Source organism: Bombina bombina, chromosome 6, assembly GCF_027579735.1.
Source record: "Bombina bombina isolate aBomBom1 chromosome 6, aBomBom1.pri, whole genome shotgun sequence".
NCBI lineage: Eukaryota > Metazoa > Chordata > Amphibia > Anura > Bombinatoridae > Bombina > Bombina bombina.
Genome location: NC_069504.1, coordinates 337860911 through 337884509, shown reverse-complemented (window position 1 = coordinate 337884509; position 23599 = coordinate 337860911). Strand labels below are relative to the sequence as shown.

Sequence of the window (23599 nt, the reverse complement as noted above, 5' to 3'; positions counted from 1 at the left end):
CACAAGCTGTTTGTAAATTATTTCAGTGAGAAACCTAAAATTGTGAAAAATGTAACTTTTTTTTTTATTTGATCGCATTTGGCGGTGAAATGGTGGCATGAAATATACCAAAATGGGCCTAGATCAATACTTGGGGTTGTCTACTACACTACACTAAAGCTAAAATTACCCCAAAAAGCTCCCTACATGCTCCCTAATTAACCCCTACACTGCTGGGCATAATACACGTGTGGTGCGCAGTGGCATTTAGTGGCATTCTAATTACCAAAAAGCAACACCAAAGCCATATAAGTCTGCTATTTATGAACAAAGGGGATCCCAGAGAAGAATTTACAACCATTTGTGCCATATTTGCACAAGCTGTTTGTAAATAATTTCAGTGAGAAACCTAAAGTTTGTGAAAAAATTTGTGAAAAAGTGAACGATTTTTTTTATTTGATCGCATTTGGCGGTGAAATGGTGGCATGAAATATACCAAAATGGGCCTAAATCAATACTTTGGGTTGTCTTCTAAAAAAAAATATATACATGTCAAGGGATATTCAGGGATTCCTGAAAGATATTAGTGTTCCAATGTAACTAGCGCTAATTTTGAAAAAAAGTGGTTTGGAAATAGCAAAGTGCTACTTGTATTTATGGCCCTATAACTTGCAAAAAAAGCAAAGAACATGTAAACACTGGGTATTTCTAAACTCAGGACAAAATTTAGAAACTATTTAGCATGGGTGTTTTTTGGTGGTCGTAGATGTGTAACAGATTTTTGGGGTCAAAGTTAGAAAAAGTGTGTTTTTTTCCATTTTTTCCTCATATTTTATAATTTTTTTTATAGTAAATTATAAGATATGATGAAAATAATGGTATCTTTAGAAAGTCCATTTAATGGCGAGAAAAACGGTATATAATATGTGTGGGTACAGTAAATGAGTAAGAGGAAAATTACAGCTAAACACAAACACCGCAGAAATGTAAAAATAGCCTTGGTCCCAAACGGACAGAAAATGGAAAAGTGCTGTGGTCATTAAGGGGTTAAGGGTGCGTTGGGGAAAAAAGCTGCGTTAGCTACGCGGGTCTTTACCAACAAAACTCTAAATCTAGCCGTTAGTTTTTTTATGTTTTACTATTTTGGCATTAACACTACTTTTTCTACTTCTTGTTTGATTCGCTTCAATTAACCTCAAGTTTTTATGTGTTTTGATTACATGGCAGAGTTGTCTGCTTTTTGTAGATTTGTTATAATGTAACAATATGTAGTACAACACAGTGGCTGAGTGATCTGCATTACTGTTCACATACAAAAGGTGGCACTGTTGCATTTTTTAATAAACTGTAAAACAGTGGTACCAAAATAAATTGCATCTATACAGTATACAGAGTTACATATGTTCATCCACAGATAAATGTATGTAGATATGCATAATTTAAACTATGTTTAATTGTATTGTACTTTTTAAGGAAATTTTAACAGGAATCTCTATAGCATAATCTGCAAACTGATATTACATTCCTGTGACTGCTGTTTCAAATCAGTGTATTAAAAAAACCCAAAATGTATGCTCATTGCTTACTTGATAAATTCATTTATTTCATGGTGGTGAGAGACCATGAGCCATTACTCCTGGGATTCAACTCTTGGCCACTAGGAGGAGGCAAAGATTCCCAAAAAAGAGCACTAAATCTCTTCCACCTCTCTGGTATGCTTGTCTTATGTATAGCCACGTAAGGAGAAGTAGAAAACTTAAATTATGCTTACCAGATGATTTTCTTTTCTTCTGACGGGGAGAAGCCACAGCTGCATTCATTACTTTTGGGAAATACAGAACCTGGCTACCAGGAGGAGGCAAAGACACCTTAACCAAAGGCTTAAATACCTCCTCCACTTCCCCACTCCCCAGTCATTCTGCCGAGGGAACAAGGAACAGTAGGAGAAATATCAGGGTGAAAAAGGTGCCAGAAGAACAAATAAAATATAAGGCCACCCCATAGAATAAAAACGGGCGGGGAGCTGTGGCCTCGTCAGAAGAAAATAAAATTATCTGGTAAGCATAATTTAAGTTTTTCTTCTTAAACGGGGAGAGGCCACAGCTGCATTCATTACTTCTGGGAAAACAATACCCAAGCTATAGAGGACACTGAATGCAAAACGTGATGGAAAAAGTGGCGAACCCTAATCTGAGGGCACCACAGCCTGCAAAACCTTTCTCCTGAAGGCTGCTTTAGCAGAAGCAAAAAACATCAAACTTGTAAAGTCTGGAAAAAGGAAATTTATGCTTACCTGATAAATTTATTTATTTTTCGATATGATGAGTCCACGGATTTCATCCTTACTTGTGGGATATAGCCTCCTGGTCAGCAGGAGGAGGCAAAGAGCTCCACAGCAGAGCTGTATAAATAGCTCCTCCCTTCCCTCCCAACCCAGTCATTCGACCGAAGTTAGGAAGAGAAAAGAAAAGCCAAGGAGCAGAGGTGTCTGAAGTTTAACAAAAATTTAATAACCTGTCTCATAGAACAGGGCGGGCCGTGGACTCATCGTATCGAAAAAGATATACATTTATCAGGTAAGCATAAATTTCCTTTTCTTTTTCAAGATATGATGAGTCCACGGATTTCATCCTTACTTGTGGGATACAATACCAAAGCTATAGTACACGGATGAAACGGGAGGGACAAGACAGGGAACCTAAACGGAAGGCACCACTGCTTGAAGAACTTTCCTCCCAAAAACAGCCTCATTTGAGGAAAAGGTATCACATTTGAAAAATGTAGAAAAAGAGTGAATAGACGACCAAGTCGCAGTCTTGCACATCTGTTCAACAGAAGCATCATTTTAGAATGCTCATGAGGAAGCCACAGCCCTAGTGGAATGAGCCGTAATTCTTCCAGGAGACTGCTGTCCAGCAGTCTCATATGCAAAACGGAAGATACTCCTCAGTCATAAAGAAAGAAGACTGATGAAAGTCCTTAGTAGCATGCAAGGAGAACTTTAAAGCACGGACCACACCTAAATTATGTAACAGACGTTCCTTCTGAGAAGAAGGATTAGGACACACAGATGGAATTACAATTCCAGATAAATGTGCTCAACTGAAATAACCTTAGGAAGAAACCCAAGGTTAGGACACAACACCACCTTATCCGCATCAAAAATAAGAAAAGGAGAATTATATTGCAATGCTGAAAGCTCTGATACTCTTTGAGCAGAAAAAATAGCAACCAAAAATAAAACTTTCCGAGATAATAACTTAATATCTATGGAATGCATAGGTTCCAACGGAACCCCTAGAAAACTCTAAGAACTAAATTCAAACTCCAAGGAGTAGTAAGAGGCCTAAATACAGGCCTTATTCCAGACAGAGCCAGACAAAAGGATTGTACATCTGGAACGTCTGCCAGACGTTTGTGTAATAAAATAGACAAAGCAGAAACCTGTCCCTTTAGGGAACTAGCGGATAACAACTTCTCCAATTCTTCCTGGAGAAAAGACAAAATTCTGGGAATCCCCACCCTACTCCATGAGTAACCCTTGGATTCACACCAAGAAAGATATGTATGCCATATTTCACGGTAAAACTTCCTAGTAACAGGCTTACATGACTGAATAAAGGTATCTATGACCGAATCAAAGAAACCTCGCTTGCATAGATCAAACGTCCAGACCCCAAGAAATTAGCTTCAGACAAACTATATTAGGGTGACAAAGGGACCCTGAAGAAATAATTCCTCCTCAACGGAAGAATCCAAGGCTACCGAGATGACATGGTCAGCAGTTTAGCATACCAAATTCTGCGAGACCATGCAGAAGCGAGGAGAAGCACCAATGCCCTCTCCTATGTGATCAGAACAAACCCCCGGCAAAAAAACGCAAACGGGGGAAAAAAAGAACTTAGGTTGAAAGATTAAAGAGCTACCAAGGCAGTTATCAGCTCGTACTGGGGCCCCCCGGACCTGGACCCGCATCCCGAAAACTAGGCATTCTGACAAGATGCCATGACTTCCAACTTCAGCCAACCCTATTTGAGAACCAGGAAGGAGATACTCCCGGATGGAGATCCCACTCTTCCGGATGAAAAAAAACTGTCTACTCAGAAAATCCGCTTCCCAAGTGTCCACCCCTGGGATATGGATCGCTGACAGATAACAAAAATGAAACTGGGCCGAAGCCAACTGAGGCCAAAACAGAAGAGACTTGAAGATCACTCTCAGTTGTAGGAAATCAAGGAACAGACTCCGTTGGAGTCCTCACTCTGCTAAATCATGTACCCTGGTACAGGTGAACCAGAGACAACCACCATAGAGAAAAGTCCTCCGTCTCCTCCTCAGAGTTAATTGAGGAGAGAAGTATGCATAGTCTCCGTTCCATTGCCTGAGAATGCTCAACCGCAGAGGTCTGAGGTGGAACGAACAAACAGAAATTCAAGTGTCACAAGACGCTGCTCATTTCATCAACCCCTGAAGGATGAAAGAATGAATGGACCTCACCGGGGATTGAACCTGCAACTCTCGAGTTTTCACAGAGCTCAGCCACAGAGCCTTAGCATGCCGAGCTATCTGTCCAGCTAACGTCCAGTCCATCACCAACAGCCCGAATACCACTATGTACTGAGCCACTGAAGACCGAGAAGTGGGCTGAAGGCCCAGACCAGTAATGATAGACCTTTATTTCCAGACCTCAGTCAGAAAAAAACAAATCAATGTGGAATCTGTCATGATACCCAAAAAGCTACCCCTGCGCTTGAGACAAAGGAACACCTTTCCAAAGTCACCTTCCACCCGTGAGCTCACGGGAATAATAATACCATGTCCGTGGAAATCTTGCTTGCTATAAGAATGATGCCTGGACTAGGATATTAGTCAGAGAGGGAGCCATTGCAATGCCCGGTAGAACTCGGGACTGTGGCAAGACCCAAAGGAAAAACCACGAACGGGAAGTGTTTGTCCATAAGGCAAATCCTAGAACCCGAGACGAATCTCGTGAACGGCACAGGAAGGTACTTGACCCTTAATCCACCGTTGACATAAATTGACCCTCAAGGATCAAGGGAAAAATGGAACAAATCAATAGTATCCACCTTGAAGGACATATTGGAACTGGAGCAATCACTCCCAGGTCTGAGAGGTCTCCTACGCAGCGTAAGAATGTCTCTCCCTGTGTCTAATCCTTAGACAATCTAGAAAGCAGAAACTGCCTCTGAGAGGAAAACATTCAAGCTCGAAAACAAACTAGAGCAAAAACGGAAAACCAGCCGCCTACAAGATCCAATCCCAGACCGGAGCATTTTCCCCATGCTGTCTTTGAGTCAACAGCATAGCCCTAAAACAAGGCTCTAACCTAAGGTTCCAAGAGCTGGAACAGATCCACCTACGCTCCTGGCTTGATAATTGGAAGGTAAGAAAGTGAAATAAAAGAATTAGCCAATATGCCGCCATACCAGTGACGGTAGCAAAGTACACCGATGGTTGTCATTGTAAACCCTGGTGTGTGACCCATAACTAAAAATTAAGCCCATTAGGATTATCCTCTAAGGGCGAAGTTCACGTAGTGATCAAAACTACTCCTTCCCCCCTAAGAAATGTCATGCAGCCTCTTAGCTGATACAGCTATGGGAAACAGACTTGTAAATAGAGAACGCCTGAGGCACCAATTCCATCTGAAACTGAAATTCTCAGTAACATGGAGAAACCGTTAGAATAGCAATTCTTCCAGCTATTTTAAACCCTATGTAAAAAAACATAATTTATGCTTACCTGATAAATTCCTTTCTTCTGTAGTGTGATCAGTCCACGGGTCATCATTACTTCTGGGATATTACTCCTCCCCAACAGGAAGTGCAAGAGGATTCACCCAGCAGAGCTGCATATAGCTCCTCCCCTCTACGTCACTCCCAGTCATTCGACCAAGGACCAACGAGAAAGGAAAAGCCAAGGGTGAAGTGGTGACTGGAGTATAAATTAAAAAATATTTACCTGCCTTAAAAACAGGGCGGGCCGTGGACTGATCACACTACAGAAGAAAGGAATTTATCAGGTAAGCATAAATTATGTTTTCTTCTGTTAAGTGTGATCAGTCCACGGGTCATCATTACTTCTGGGATACCAATACCAAAGCAAAAGTACACGGATGACGGGAGGGATAGGCAGGCTCTTTATACAGAAGGAACCACTGCCTGAAGAACCTTTCTCCCAAAAATAGCCTCCGATGAAGCAAAAGTGTCAAATTTGTAAAATTTGGAAAAAGTATGAAGCGAAGACCAAGTTGCAGCCTTGCAAATCTGTTCAACAGAGGCCTCATTCTTGAAGGCCCAAGTGGAAGCCACAGCTCTAGTAGAATGAGCTGTAATTCTTTCAGGAGGCTGCTGTCCAGCAGTCTCATAAGCTAAACGAATTATGCTACGAAGCCAAAAAGAAAGAGAGGTAGCGGAAGCTTTTTGACCTCTCCTCTGCCCAGAGTAAATGACAAACAGAGAAGACGTTTGTCGAAATTCCTTAGTTGCCTGTAAGTAAAATTTTAGAGCACGGACTACATCCAGGTTGTGCAGTAGACGTTCCTTCTTTGAAGAAGGATTTGGGCATAAAGAAGGAACAACAATCTCTTGATTGATATTCCTGTTAGTAACTACCTTAGGTAAGAACCCAGGTTTAGTACGCAGGACTACCTTATCCGAATGAAAAATCAAATAAGGAGAATCACAATGTAAGGCTGATAATTCAGAGACTCTTCGAGCCGAGGAAATAGCCATTAAAAACAGAACTTTCCAAGATAACAACTTTATATCAATGGAATGAAGGGGTTCAAACGGAACGCCCTGTAAAACATTAAGAATAAGGTTTAAACTCCATGGTGGAGCAACAGTTTTAAACACAGGCTTAATCCTGGCCAAAGCCTGACAAAAAGCCTGGACGTCAGGAACTTCTGACAGACGTTTGTGTAACAGAATGGACAGAGCTGAGATCTGTCCCTTTAATGAACTAGCAGATAAACCCTTTTCTAAACCTTCTTGTAGAAAAGACAATATCCTAGGAATCCTAACCTTACTCCAAGAGTAACCTTTGGATTCACACCAATATAGGTATTTACGCCATATCTTATGGTAAATCTTTCTGGTAACAGGTTTCCTAGCCTGTATTAAGGTATCAATAACTGACTCAGAAAACCCACGTCTTGATAAAATCAAGCGTTCAATTTCCAAGCAGTCAGCTTCAGAGAAGTTAGATTTTGATGTTTGAAGGGACCCTGTATCAGAAGGTCCTGTTTCAGAGGTAGAGACCAAGGTGGACAGGATGACATGTCCACCAGGTCTGCATACCAAGTCCTGCGTGGCCACGCAGGTGCTATTAGAATCACTGATGCTCTCTCTTGTTTGATTCTGGCAATCAATCGAGGAAGCAACGGGAAGGGTGGAAACACGTAAGCCATCCTGAAGTCCCAAGGTGCTGTCAGAGCATCTATCAGGACTGCTCCTGGATCCCTGGATCTGGACCCGTATCGAGGAAGCTTGGCGTTCTGTCGAGACGCCATGAGATCTATCTCTGGTTTGCCCCAACGTCGAAGTATTTGGGCAAAGACCTCCGGATGAAGTTCCCACTCCCCCGGATGAAAAGTCTGACGACTTAAGAAATCCGCCTCCCAGTTCTCCACTCCCGGGATGTGGATTGCTGACAGGTGGCAAGAGTGAGACTCTGCCCAGCGAATTATCTTTGATACTTCCATCATAGCTAGGGAGCTTCTTGTCCCTCCCTGATGGTTGATGTAAGCTACAGTCGTGATGTTGTCCGACTGAAACCTGATGAACCCCCGAGTTGTCAACTGGGGCCAAGCCAGGAGGGCATTGAGAACTGCTCTCAATTCCAGAATGTTTATTGGCAGGAGACTCTCCTCCTGACTCCATTGTCCCTGAGCCTTCAGAGAATTCCAGACGGCACCCCAACCTAGAAGGCTGGCGTCTGTTGTTACAATTGTCCAGTCTGGTCTGCTGAATGGCATCCCCCTGGACAGATGTGGCCGAGAAAGCCACCATAGAAGAGAATTTCTGGTCTCTTGATCCAGATTCAGAGAAGGGGATAAGTCTGAGTAATCCCCATTCCACTGACTTAGCATGCACAGTTGCAGTGGTCTGAGGTGTAAGCGTGCAAAGGGAACTATGTCCATTGTCGCTACCATTAAGCCGATTACCTCCATGCATTGAGCCACTGACGGGTGTTGAATGGAATGAAGGGTGCGGCAAGCACTTTGAAGTCTTGTTAGCCTGTCCTCTGTCAGGTAAATCTTCATTTCTACAGAATCTATAAGAGTCCCCAGGAAGGGAACTCTTGTGAGTGGAACGAGTGAACTTTTCTTTTCGTTCATCTTCCATCCATGTGACCTTAGAAATGCCAGCACTAACTCTGTATGAGACTTGGCAGTTTGAAAGCTTGAAGCTTGTATCAGAATGTCATCTAGGTATGGAGCTACCGAGATTCCCCGCGGTCTTAGTACCGCCAGAAGAGCACCCAGAACCTTTGTGAAGATTCTTGGAGCTGTAGCCAATCCGAATGGAAGAGCCACAAACTGGTAATGCCTGTCTAGGAAGGCAAACCTTAGGTACCGATAATGATCTTTGTGAATCGGTATGTGAAGGTAAGCATCTTTTAAATCTACAGTGGTCATGTACTGACCCTCTTGGATCATAGGTAAAATTGTCCGAATAGTCTCCATCTTGAACGATGGAACTCTTAGGAATTTGTTTAGGATCTTTAAGTCCAGGATTGGTCTGAAAGTTCCCTCTTTTTTGGGAACCACAAACAGATTTGAGTAAAACCCCTGTCCCTGTTCCGATCGTGGAACTGGATGGATTACTCCCATTAACAAGAGCTCTTGTACGCAGCGTAGAAACGCCTCTTTCTTTGTCTGGATTGTTGACAATCTTGACAGATGAAATCTCTCTCTTGGAGGAGAGTATTTGAAGTCCAGAAGGTATCCCTGAGATATTATCTCTAGCGCCCAGGGATCCTGAACATCTCTTGCCCAAGCCTGGGCGAAGAGAGAAAGTCTGCCCCCCACTAGATCCGATCCCGGATCGGGGGCCCTCAATTCATGCTGTTTTAGGGGCAGCAGCAGGTTTCCTAGTCTGCTTGCCCTTGTTCCAGGACTGGTTAGGTTTCCAGCCTTGTCTGTAGCGAGCAACAGCTCCTTCCTGTTTTGGTGCAGAGGAAGTTGATGCTGCTCCTGCTTTGAAATTACGAAAGGAACGAAAATTAGACTGTCTAGTCTTGGCTTTGGCTTTGTCCTGAGGCAGGGCATGGCCTTTACCTCCTGTAATGTCAGCGATAATCTCTTTCAACCCGGGCCCGAATAAGGTCTGCCCTTTGAAAGGTATATTAAGCAATTTAGACTTAGAAGTAACATCAGCTGACCAGGATTTTAGCCACAGCGCCCTGCGTGCCTGAATGGCGAATCCTGAATTCTTCGCCGTAAGTTTAGTAAGATGTACTACGGCCTCCGAAATGAATGAATTAGCTAGTCTAAGGACTCTAAGCCTGTCCGTAATGTCGTCCAGAGTAGCTGAACCAATGTTCTCTTCCAGAGACTCAATCCAGAATGCCGCTGCAGCCGTGATCGGCGCAATGCATGCAAGGGGTTGCAATATAAAACCTTGTTGAACAAACATTTTCTTAAGGTAACCCTCTAACTTTTTATCCATTGGATCTGAAAAAGCACAGCTATCCTCCACCGGGATAGTGGTACGCTTAGCTAAGGTAGAAACTGCTCCCTCCACCTTAGGGACCGTTTGCCATAAGTCCCTTGTGGTGGCGTCTATTGGAAACATTTTTCTAAATATCGGAGGGGGTGAGAACGGCACACCGGGTCTATCCCACTCCTTAGTAACAATTTCAGTAAGTCTCTTAGGTATAGGAAAAACCTCAGTACTCGTCGGTACCGCAAAATATTTATCCAACCTACACATTTTCTCTGGTATTGCAACTGTGTTACAATCATTCAGAGCCGCTAACACCTCCCCTAGTAATACACGGAGGTTTTCCAGTTTAAATTTAAAATTTGAAATATCTGAATCCAGTCTGTTTGGATCAGAACCGTCACCCACAGAATGAAGTTCTCCGTCCTCATGTTCTGCCACCTGTGACGCAGTGTCATGGCCCTAATATTATCAGCGCACTCTGTTCTCACCCCAGAGTGATCACGCTTACCTCTTAGTTCTGGTAATTTAGCCAAAACCTCAGTCATAACAGTAGCCATATCCTGTAATGTGATTTGTAATGGCCGCCCAGATGTACTCGGCGCTACAATATCACGCACCTCCCTCTGAGTGGGAGATGTAGGTACTGACACGTGAGGCGAGTTAGTCGGCATAACTCTCCCCTCGTTGTTTGGTGAAATTTGTTCAATTTGTACAGATTGACTATTATTTAAAGTAGCATCAATACAGTTAGTACATAAATTTCTATTGGGCTCCACTTTGGCATTGCAACAAATGACACAGGTATCATCCTCTGAATCAGACATGTTTAACACACTAGCAAATAAACTTGCAACTTGGAAATACAATTCAATTAGAATAATATTAAAACGTACTGTGCCTTTAAGAAGCACAGAAGATCTATGACAGTTGAAAATTAATAAATTGAAAACAGTTATAGCCTCAATCCTTGTAAACAACACAACTTTAGCAAAGGTTTAATCCCATTAGCAAAGATAACAAATTCTGAAAGCAGGAAACAAATTACAGAATAAACGTTTTTTATCTCAGTCAAACTATAATTCTCACAGCTCTGCTGAGAGAAATTACCTCCCTCAAAATAAGTTTTGAAGACCCCTGAGCTCTGTAGAGATGAACCGGATCATGCAGGGAATACAATGAGTTGCTGACTGAAATATTTGATGCGTAGTAAAAGCGCCAAAAAACGGCCCCTCCCCCTCACACACAGCAGTGAGGGAGAACAGAAACTGTTAGAAAACAGATTAAGCAACTGCCAAGTGGAAAAATAGTGCCCAAACATTTATTCACTCAGTACCTCAGCAAATGAAAACGATTTTACATTCCAGCAAAAACGTTAAACATAATCTCTAGTTATTAAACAGCTTTATGTATTTCTTACAGTGTAATTCTAGTGAAGTACCATTCCCCAGAATACTGAAGTGTAAAGTATACATACATGACATTATATCGGTATGGCAGGATTTTCTCATCAATTCCATTGTCAGAAAATAAAAACTGCTACATACCTCTATGCAGATTCATCTGCCCGCTGTCCCCTGATCTGAAGTTTACCTCTCCTCAGATGGCCGAGAAACAGCAATATGATCTTAACTACTCCGGCTAAAATCATAACAAAAACTCTGGTAGATTCTTCTTCAAACTCTGCCAGAGAGATAATAACACACTCCGGTGCTATTTTAAAATAACAAACTTTTGATTGAAGATATAAAACTAAGTATAATCACCATAGTCCTCTCACACATCCTATCTAGTCGTTGGGTGCAAGAGAATGACTGGGAGTGACGTAGAGGGGAGGAGCTATATGCAGCTCTGCTGGGTGAATCCTCTTGCACTTCCTGTTGGGGAGGAGTAATATCCCAGAAGTAATGATGACCCGTGGACTGATCACACTTAACAGAAGAAACATAGAATGCATCATAACCCGAGTGGAGTGTGAAGGACACGCAGGACACTGCCTTTGGGCCATAACTTTTCTATTGGAATACCATAGGAGAAATGTATGGCCATTTGTTACCAGACTCCCCAAACAGCAATCACCGAAGAGGGAAGATGTTCATAAGGCAAAAATTAATTTGAACATAGGAAATGATTTTCCTTTAATTCGGAAAATTAATTCTATGCTTTAGAGCGTTTGTTCCATCCTCAGTTATAAAGGATAAAATAACAAACAAAACAGCTGAAATTAATTGAAATGCGACCTGAGAAAATAAAGGCAGTTAAAAAGATTACTAGCTGCTTTATGTACCCCGTGGAAGCTGGAACGCAAACAATTGCGATAACAGCAGTACCATAGCTTCCAATAACCGGAAGTGATATGAGAAGTGCTCAATATAGAGCGCACACGTTAACAGTTAGAGTTCTCCGTGCCTTGCTAATGAATAGCCCTGGAGGAAAATGTCTCTAGATCACTTTAATAAAGAAAGAAACCTCCGCTCCTTACTACATTGCTCAAATAGGTATAAGGAGGACAAAGAGACCTCGGCGCCCTTTACTTTCACGCTTTTTAGGAACTCCGCCCCTCGTGGGCGTTTCGCCAGCTATCTCCCGGGCGCCATTGTTTATATGTAAAGGCACCGGGAGTGACATGTGAAAATAAAAAGTGTCGTCTCCAGCAGCCTGCTGCCCCTTTTTAAGAGCAGCCAAATCAGCCATTATACACATACACATTGTATGAATACGACCAAAACCCCACCCCTCGTGGGCGTAAACAACCCTCTCCCGGTCGCCATTACATTTGTACAGAAAGCGCTGGGAGGGAAACTCACACAGACTGTTTCTCACTATGCCCAATGTAAAGGGTAGCCGGTAGCAATGGACATCAAAGCTAATGTCCAGCCACAGTGCCTTAACTTCTAAGACACTACGGTTACATAGTGAGCCAATAGTCACACATGCCCCACAGTGCATTACCACCTTACTAAAATAAGTCGCCGTGTGAGGAGTCCCTAGACTCGTTAATGCTGTCAGGGGAAAACAGCCCTTTACTGACAGAGCTCCTGTCCCCAAGACGTACGTAAGTGCAGAAAAAAACCTCCCAGAGGTAACTAAGTCCCTGAGGAACTTTCCATGCAGAGAAATAAAGGCTGCACTTACCTCTTATGCTGTCCGACAGCAGGACAGCCTCAACAGGGTTCAGAGGTCCATTGGGTCCCTCCTGTAGTCTTGCAAAAAGATGAAGCCTGAGTTAATTGCAGCTTAGGCCATCACAGAAAGGGCAACAGCACAGTATGGGAGGCGCAGTGAGAATTATGTCCCACAAGTTCCCATTGCTTTAAAGCCACCAAATGCTTCTCTTTTTACTGAAGAGAGTGATCTGGTCTAGGCTACACCTGTCAGGGTGCCAGGAATCAGACTGAGACGAGAAGTGCAAAAATAATTACACCTTTATTAATAGCAAAAAATAATAAAAAGTCCACAAGTCAAATAACAAGCCAGGAGTCAAAAACAGAGCTGGTAGTCTAACGAGCCGAGTCAGGAGCCAAAGCAAATAGTCAGACGAGCGGGAATCAGGAACAAGGAAAACAGCAGAGTCAGGAACAAGCCAGGGATCAGGAACCAGGAAGGATGTCAGGCAGCCAGGTAATACACAGGAACTCTCACAAACAGGTCTGAGACAACGCAAAGGCAAAGCATACTGAACAGAGGCCCTTTAAATAATAAGTGATGACATCACAATTCTGAGACTGCATCCTGTCTCACATGGATGATGCACACCAGTCTGGCCATCAAAGGAAGTGTAGGAAATGAGCAGCATCCCCCACAATACACCATAGTCAGGAAGAGAGGTGAGTAAAATGGCTGCCAGCAGCACATGGCAAACAACAGGGGAAAAACCCTGACAACACCCTAGCACAAAGTAGCACTCAGTGGCACCACTTAAAAAATAATAAACACTTGATTGAAGAATCTTTACTAACACCTCACTTTGCCATCTCCTATCTAACTAACACAGGCAAAGAGAATGACTGGGTTGGGAGGGAAGGGAGAAGCTATTTATAAAGCTCTGCTGTGGAGCTCTTTGCCTCCTCCTGCTGACCAGGAGGCGATATCCCACAAGTAAGGATGAAATCCGTGGACTCATCGTATCTTGAAAAAAAAAAAGTATGTAAGGAGGACCAGGTAGCCACCTTACAAATCTGAAGATAGGACTTCAAGGCACAAACCACATCCAGAAATACGTTGAAAACGTTCCTTCGACAATGTGGTATACCTTTAACTCTAACCCCTCCTATGTGGTCTCCTCCCTATTTAAGGACTACCTGTAACATTCATTCACTGCCTGATTATTGAAGTCATACCTACTCTGTTGTAGCTATTCTTATTTCAGGTCTCCTATCACTTGAATCCTGAGCAAAGTAACATTCCAATATTTACTTTCGCTACCTTTGAATCTCTTATGATCTTGTCGCAACTTTGTTATTACCGAGCTTGGATCATTGAACGGCCGGATCTACTTTTTTACCGCTACCCGGAAGTAAGCCGCATTCACACACGCTGCCAGTCCCAGACACGGATCTCCCATTGCGGTAACGGAACACTCACGGTCCTCAAGGTGGTAACGTACACGAACAAAACTAAAGCCTTTAAGCTTCTTACCTGCCTGTTTGTTGTCACCATTCTGAATTATTGGGCAAATCCTATTATCTGCAATATCCGTTACAAACAAACAATGTGTGCCTGCGGAGTGTCTAAACTTGTAAATATTTTAGGATGTGTGAATGCGTGAAGTAAAAGGAGATCATTCTGTCTAATTCCTGTTACTATCATTACTGATTTAGACCGTGTCAGTATTTCTACTCCATCTGTGGCTCTCATTCAGATATATATTTAACATATGATATATATCTTATTAATAAATCCTTATCATTATTAACACCTAAGTCTGTAGTTAATACATAAATTCATCATATATTAAATGTCTCATATTGTCTAATCAGGATACATAGAAGTTGTTTTCTGATTAGTTCAAAAAAGAGCAACAAGCTCTACTTTTAGGGCTAACCTTTATAACAATTGCACAAATACTTGTTTTCTGAATTGTAAACCTCAATATACCACAGACAAAGAAGGAGTAGGACATAAGAAAGGAACCACAATCTCTTGATTGATGTTGCGAATTGACACAACCTTAGGAAGAAAACCTTACTTGGTTTTTAGAACAGCCTTACCAGCATGGAAAGCCAGATAAGGAGGGACGCATTACAAGGCAGCAATCACAGATACTCTGCGCGCAGAAGCAATAGCCTGTAGAAAAGGAACCTTCCAAGACAATTTAAATTCTACCTCATGCATAGGCTCCAACGGAGCCCGTGCAAAACTTAAAGAACAAGATTTAAACTCCAAGGAGGAGCAATAGATCTAAACACAGGTGTGATCCTAGCAGAGCCTTAACAAAGGACTGAACATCAGGAAGCTCAGGGAATCCCTTGTGCAGTAACACAGACAGGGCCGAAATTTGTCCCCTCAGGGGACTTGCAGAAAAGCCCTTCTCCAGTTCATCCTGGAGAACAGAATACGCAGATCCTCCATACCTTATGATAAATGCGAAGAGCAACCAGCTACGAGCTTGAATGAGAGTAAAAATAACACTCTCAGAAAACCCTCTCTTGGCTAGGATTAAGCGTTCAATCTCCACGCAGTCAGCCTCAGAGAATCTAGACATAAATTAACAGAAAGACCTTGGTCAGCAGATCCCTGCGACAAGGTAACTTCCACGGAGGAGATAATGACATCCCCACTAGTCCGCGAACCATATCCTTCGCGGCCAAGACGGAGCAATCAGTATCACTGACGCCTGCTTGATTCGAGCCACTACACTAGCATTAGTGGTAATGGCCGGAAAAGATAAATTAGATTGAACCTCCTAATGCTAATGCATCTGTTAGCTCCGCCTGAGAATTCCTGTACCTCGACCCATATCTGGGTAGCTTAGTATTGAGACGTCATAAGATCAACATCTTACAAATCTCCGCAAACACTCGGGATGGAGAGACCATTACCCTGGATGAAAGGATTGTCTGCTGCGGAAATCCGCTTCCCAGTTGTCCACACCCGGAATGTGGATTGCTGACAGCAAACAAATGTGGGTCTCTGCCCACTCCAGAATCCGAGATACTTCCCTCATAACTAGGGAGCTTCTCGTTCCCCCCTGATGGATGATGTAAGCCACCGAGGATATATTGCCTGATTGGAATCTGATAAACTGGGACGAACCCAGCAGAGGCCAAGCCTTCAGAGCATTGTATATTGCCCGAAGATCCAAAATGCGATCGGGAAGGAGCTTTTCCTCCATAGGCCCTGTGCCTTCCTGGCACCCCAAACAGCTCCCCATCTTGACAGACTTGCAACCATAGTCACAATCATCCACGATGGTCTTGAGACGGACGACCCTTGGGACAAGTGATCCGGACAAAAACACCAAGAGAGCGATTCTCTAGGTCGGTTGTCCAGAGAAATCTGTTGAGACAGATCCGATTGGTCGCCGTTCCACTGCTTCAGCATGCGCAGTTGCAAAAGTCTGAGGTGAAACCTGGCAAGGGAAATTATGTCCATGCTGGACACCATGAGACCAATTACCTCCATACACCGAGCCACAGATGGCCTTAAGGGGCTGGAGGGCAAGACATGTTGAAGCTACCTGTTTAAGCACTTTAGGTCCAAATCGGACAGAAAGTTCCCTCCTTCTTTGTGACCACGAAAAGGTTTGAATAGTATCCCAAACTCCTCACTGCGATAGGCACCGGGACAATAACTCTTTCATCCAAGCTCTCACTAAGAGGACAGATCCTGTACGCACCCAAGAAAGGCTTCCCTCCTTTCTGGTCAGGAAGACAGGAGAGAGAGGAGGAAACTGCCCTTGGGTGGCTGAGACTTGAAACCTATCTTGTTACCCTGAGCTATGACCTCCAGGACCCATGGATCCTTTACGTCCCTAATCCAAGCAACTGAAAAGAGCGACAGTCTGCCCCCTAGCCGATCCAGAAGAGGACCGGGGTCCGCACATTCATGCCGACTTAGATTCAGCGGGCTTCTTGCACTGCTTGGATTTATTCCAGGACTGAGCCGGCTTCCAAGGGCTCTTGGTTTGCTCAGGCTTATTGGAGGACTGCTGACATGGGCTTTATCAGAACGAAAAGAACAAAAATTGTCCCTTAGAATAGTTCATATTCTCTTGCGGTAGGATGGCACCCTTGCCCCCTGTGACCGTGGAGATAATTGAGTCCAGGCCTGGACCAAACAAAATCATTCCCTTAAAGGGGAGGGAAAGAAGTCTAGACTTAGAAGTCATATCCGCAGACCATGACTTCAGCAAGAACCTGACGGGCCTGAACAGAAAAAGCTGAAGCCTTAGCATCCAGGCGAATAATCTGCCTAATAGCATCACAGAAAAAAGAATTTGCAACCCTCAAGGCCGTAAATCTTTCCTGAGTAAAGTCGAGGGGACCCTTCTACCCCGATCAAATCCTATAAGGAGTCACGCTAGAAGGTAGTTTCTCCAGCAACCGCGGCAACAGAGTTTCCATCCTTTATCCATGGGCTATTTAAACGAAGAGCTATCCTCAAGCGGGATAGTAATACGTTTAGCAAGGGTGAAGATAGCACCATCCCTTTTAGGGACGGAATCTCACAACTCCATTGAGAGTCCAGGACCGGGAACAATTTGTTAAAGGGAGAAGAGGGGAACAAGGAATCCAATCCTGTCCTATTCATTCTTAATGTTCGCCATCTAATAGGAGCAGGGAAGGATAAGGTACCACCCTGTCCTCAAACTCTATCCAATTTAGGAATCAAAGGTTCATCAGGCAATTTGGCCTCTGGAACCTCTGAATTCGCCAAAAACTTCCATTAGACAAAAGCGCAAATTCCTAAAACTAAAGTTCTGGTTCCTTCGCAGCCGGAGGTTTAGAGTCAGCAGACTCCGACCCAGAATGTACATACTGTGAAGTCTCAGAAAGAACTTCATCCACGGATAACCCTATCAGTTAAATCGAATAAATTATCTGATGTACTCTGGGAAGGAGTGCAAAATGTAACCTTTCGCTTGCGCTTAGCAGGGCGAGGTAAAGCATTAAAGGCCGCAGACGCCGCTGTCTGAACTGCGCAGTAATGTCTGGTGAAAAAATGCCCCCCTCCAGATAGAGGATCAGCAATGCTACGGGAAACTGCATGTGTAGAGAGATAAGAATGTAGGGTACGCACATCACTGGACGACAACTCCTCAGAGGTGGAAGGCTCAGTGGTATCAAACATGTTTGAAATTATCACATTATCAAGGCATATGGAACATAATTGAGGGGGCGGAACTAAGGTCTCCTCACAATATAAACAGGAATTACTATTTAGGAATAGAGGGAGTGCCCTCTACGTAACAAAATCCTCCATCGCTAGTGCAATAACCGGAGAACTATAGAAATAAAACATCTTATTTTATTCAAAAAAACTGCACCTTATATATCCCAGTGGCTGGGGCACTCACCACCTCCCATGATCCAGACAGTACAGAGATTTAGGACTCCTATCTGATAGACACCCTGTCAGGAAAGAGGAAAATAATCACATGGTGCACAATGCAGGACCGCCCCAGCTATGAGAAAAAGTGCGCCAAGCTTGTAAGCTGCATCAAAGCTCTCAAAGTGAAAGTGAAACCTGTATATTCCATAACAGTCTATGAGCCCATAACATCTCACACATTAAAGCAGCCTAAAATCAAATAAACATAAAAGATTATTGCCCACTGTTCAATAATCCCCTTCAGGAGACATTAACCCTTGATTCTATACAGATAAAAGGAGTCTGTGACCCTGTCGTCTTGCATAATCATACATATATAAAAAAATGAAACGATCTTACCAGAATCTATGCCGTGGAACAGTAACACGGCCCTTCAAGTGTGACAGATAGTAGCATCGCTTCTGACATGGACTTGAGTGAAGAAAGCAGGCAGCGAAACGCGTCAACGCTGATTTCTTATGGAGCTGTTAATATGAGTAGGGATGGTTTCCCAGAAAGACTGTCCCTGCATCTCCGGACACTAACTTTCATCCAAGCTCTCACTGAGAGGCTGACAGGACTACTTAAAACTCCAGTCCCATCTCGAAGAGTACTACCCTCCATAAGAGACTACTCTGAAATCTTCTGACACTTCTCTGCCAACCTCCTGTGACGAAAGGCAAAGAATGACTGGAGGATGAGGGAAGTGGGTGAGGTATTTAAGCCTTTGGCTGGAGTGTCTTTGCCTCCTCCTGGTGGCCAGGTTTTGTATTTCCAAAAAGTAATGAATGCAGCTGTGGCCTCTCCCCGTATAAGAAGAAAAGGTAGGAAAGGAAAAATCTGGGAAAATTAGTTGAAAACTAGAACTGCCGCCAGAAAAAAAAAATTACTTACATGATAAAAAATGGGCAGGTCTCACACAATGAAAAAAATTAATTTATCAGAGAAGCATAAATTTTGTTTTCTTTCATAAGATGGTGAGAGTCCATGAGCCACCCCTCCAGCGAACTAACACTCAAGCTGTGGAGTCCACAAGTAATGATGGGTGGGAGAAAACATTTTAAAAAGGAGGCACCTAATTTTCAGGCACTGCTGCCTGGAGAACTTAGGCCACCTCTGAAGAAGCAAAAACATCAAAGTGGTAGAATTTAGTTAAGGTATGTAAGGATAACCATGTTGCTGCATTGCAAATTTGTACTACAGAAGCCTCATTTTTGAAAGCCCAGGAAGTGGAAACTGATTAAATGAGCTGTAATGTGTTCTGGTGGAAAATCAAGAGTTTTAGATCTGTGTTAAGGATCAATATTTAAATATAAAAGGATAATAAAACTTTAATAAACATATATGCAACACAATACAGTACACTATAATTGGGACTAATGAGAGGTGGGTATATCACAACCACCTTAACTGTCTATAAATAGTACCAACAGTAAAAATAAAAATGAAAAAGGGGCCAGGGTACCAGAAGGAGTACTTTTAATTCATAGGTAAAGGGAAAAACACATCATGCATTCAAACAGCAAGCAATCCTGTGCACTCAAAGACGTCCTCCTGCCTGCAAACTGCTAGGATTAAACCCAGTCAGCCGATTTCTAACTTATTCCCAGTTCTTAAATGCAATCAAAAGCATTTGTCGATGTGTTCAATATTAGTATATTTCTCAGATAGGTTCTTAAGTAGCGCTAAACCTTCTTCGAATCTTAGCATAAGTTGCCAGTACTATTAGGAATCTATATTGTATATTCATGTATCAAATAATATTGCTGACAATCAAATAGCCCAAGATCCACAAGTGATATTTAAAGGATCTTACAGCGTTACTAAGTATCATTCCTTAGGCGCACAATCACATCAAGTCAAGCACAGGGATGAAACAAATTGGTGGGCGGGGCCAAAGGGGGTTATCACGATTTATGTGATTGTGTGCTTAAGAAATTATACTTAGTAAAGTCCTTTGGTTAGTTCACGTTGGGTTTTGCTCGAGCACAAACTTTTTACTTTCAACTTGTAATATGTACTCTATCCGAGGTGTGCGCAAAAAAGATTACTTGGAGCAAAGTTTATACTCAAGCGGGAGTGCTAAATAGCATGCCACTTGTAATCTAGCCCTAAGAGAGTTCTGTAAGCACAAGTAAATGTGTCCCAAAGCTGCTAAAGTAAAAAAATCAGTCTAGATCTTAAAGTGATAGTGCCAGCAAAATAATAATATCCCCTGACTATGATGTACCTCATCTAAGGTTCCTGCTAATAGCCTGTAGTCTTTGTGAGTGCATGAGTTAAATCACTTACCTTTAGGTGCACCCACTCTACTGTGCTTACCAACAGCTGCAGAAATAACTATCTCCAGTAGGAAGCCCATCCAGTGCTGTGTACATCACAGTAGACAATCTAATTGCGGAGTATATCGATGAACCAACAGAAAAAACCCAATACTCAAATGTCTCCTCTGTCTCTCAGTAGCAGCTCTCTGGGACAGAAAAATAAACCTCACATCGGATTGAGGACCCCCCTTAACGAAGATTCTGGAGCACCTCAATTCTTCACCTTCCTCCAGCTAAGCAATAATAAGACTAGCATACCAGAGAGGTAGAAGGGATTAAGTGCTCTTGGAGTTTTGGGAATCTTTGCCTCCTCCCTGTGGTCAGGAGTCGAATAACAGAAGTAATAGCTTGTGGACTGTCACCACCTTATGAAAGAAATGTGTATTTGTGGCTAGATATATATTTACCAAAGTATCTTCCCTGGAGCTCTGTGATGCAATATCGCATGAAAGTCATAATGTCACTGCTCCGCCCACTGCTTCCAACAAAGTAGGAGACCACCATAACCTCTGGATTATTTGCTCTAAATATCCTCAGCCATTCAGCAACAAGTGTTGACTTTCCACAACCTCGTTCGCCATTCAACAAAAAAATGGACTTGAGTGCTGATGATGACACTGAGCTGTAAGCAAAAAAATAAACTTAACATATAAAAATGTTGAATCAATATAAAATATGACACATCATCATAGAGAGATACATCAACTTTTGGAAATCAAAAACATAATTTTGTGAAATAAACTCTTCTTGATGTCCGTTAGCACAGTGTTTCTTAACCTGTTCAGTAGCCAGTACCTATAGAGGTATAATATTTTTCCCTATGCGCCTTAAACCACAAAACTCAAATATTATTGATTTAAAAACTCCCATTTCATTAAAAAAGTAAATTTATGCTTACGTGATAAATTAATTTCTTCTACAATATGTCAAGTCCACGGATTTCATCCTTCTTGTTACTCCTGATAACAAGAAGTGGCAAAGAGCACCACAGCAGAGCTGTATATATAGCTCCTCCCTCCTCTCCACCCCCAGTCATTCGACCGAAGTTAGGAAGAGAAAAGAAAAGCTAAAGGTGCAGAGGTGACTGAAGTTTACAAAAAATAAATATAACCTAAATCTGTCTTAAAATAACAGGGTGGGCCGTGGACTCGACATATAGTAGAAGAAATTAATTTATCAGGTAAGCATGAATTTACTTTTCTTCTACAAGATATGTCGAGTCCACGGATTTCATCCTTACTTGTGGGATACAATACCAAAGCTACAGGACACGGATAAAAGGGAGGGAACAAGACAAGAACCTAAACGGAAGGCACCACTGCTTGAAGAACCTTTCTCCCAAAACCAGCCGAAGAAGAAGCAAAAGTATCAAACTTGTAGAATTTGGAAAAAGTGTGAAGAGACGACAAAGTCGCAGCCTTGCAAATCTGTTCAACAGAAGCATCATTTTTAAATGCCCATGAGGAAGCCACAGCCCTAGTAAAATGAGGCGTAATTCTTTCAGGAGGCTGCTGTCCAGCAGTCTCATACGCCAGACGGATGATACTCTTCAGCCAAAAGAGAGGTAGCCGTAGCTTTCTGACCCCTACGCTTTTCAGAATAAACAATGAATAATGAAGATGATTGACGTAAATCCTTAGTCTCCTGCAAGTAAAACTTCAAGGCACGGACAACGTCCAGGTTATGCAACTTACGCTCCTTCTTAGAAGAAGGATTAGGACATAATGAAGGAACAACAATTTCCTGATTTATATTCCTATTAGACACAACCTTAGGAGGGAACCCAGGTTTGGTACGTAAAACCACCTTATCAGAATGGAAGATAAGATAAGGTGAATCACATTGTAATGCTGAAAGTTCAGAAACTCTGCAAGCAAAAGAAATAGCAACCAAAAACAAAACTTTCCAAGATAACAGCTTAATATCAATGGAATGCATAGGTTCAAACGGAACCCCTTGAAGAACATTAAGAACTAAATTCAAACTCCAGGGCGGAGCAATTGGTCTAAACACCGGCTTAATTCTGATTAAAGCCTGACAAAAAGACTGAACGTCTGGAACATCTGCCAAACATTTGTGAAGTAAAATTGACAAAGCAGAAATCTGTCCCTTTAAGGAACTCGCTGATAACCCTTTCTCCAATCCTTCTTGGAGAAAAGACAGAATCTTGGGAATCCTAACCTCACTCCATGAGTAGCCCTTGGATTCACACCAAAAAATATATTTATGCCATATCTTATGATAGATCTTTCTAGTGACAGGCTTACGTTCCTGAATCAAGGTATCAATGACCGCATCAGAGAATCCCCGCTTAGATAAAATCAAGCGTTCAATCTCCAAGCCATCAGCTGCAGAGAAATTAGATTTGGATGTTGGAAAGGACCCTGAATAAGAAGGTCCTGTCTCATTGGGAGTTTCCACGGAGGCAGAGAGGACATGTCCACTAGATCTGCATACCAAGTCCTGCGTGGCCACGCAGGTGCGATTAGAATAACCGAAGCTCTCTCCTGTTTGATCCGAGCAATCACCCGGGGAAGGAGAGGAAACGGTGGAAACACATAAGCTAGGTTGAATGACCAAGGTACTGCCAAGGCATCTACTAGGTCAGCCTGAGGATCCCTTGACCTGGCTCTGTATCTTGGGAGCTTGGCATTCTGTCGAGACGCCATCAGATCCAATTCTGGTCTGTCCCATCGGAGAATCAGTGAGGCAAATACCTCCGGATGGAGTTCCCACTCCCCCGGATGAAAAGCCTGGTGGCTTAAATAGTCCGCTTCCTAGTTGTCCACTCCTGGGATGTAGATTACTGACAGATAACAAGAGTGGGTCTCTGCCCATCAAATTATTTTGGATACCTCCGTCATCCCTAAGGAACTCCTCGTTCCTCCCTGATGATTGATGTAAGCCACAGTCGTGATGTTGTCCGACTGGAATCTTATGAATTTGGCCGAAGCCAACTGAGGCCATGCCTGAAGTGCATTGAATATTGCCCTCAATTCCAGAATATTGATTGGAAGCAGAGCCTCCACCTGATTCCATACACCCTGAGCCTTCAGGGAATTCCAGACTGCACCC

General features: G+C 42.8%; 1 protein-coding gene across 1 annotated transcript in view; it reads right to left on the bottom strand.

Moving 5' to 3' along the window:
- Positions 1 to 23599, bottom strand: part of LOC128664418 (tetratricopeptide repeat protein 41-like) — a 331531-nt gene that overhangs the window by 304910 nt on the left and 3022 nt on the right. Inside the window, exon 2 of the mRNA XM_053719249.1 lies at positions 20932 to 21146. Coding sequence (XP_053575224.1) covers positions 20932 to 21146 — 215 coding nt within the window. The remainder of the gene's footprint in view (positions 1 to 20931; positions 21147 to 23599) is intronic.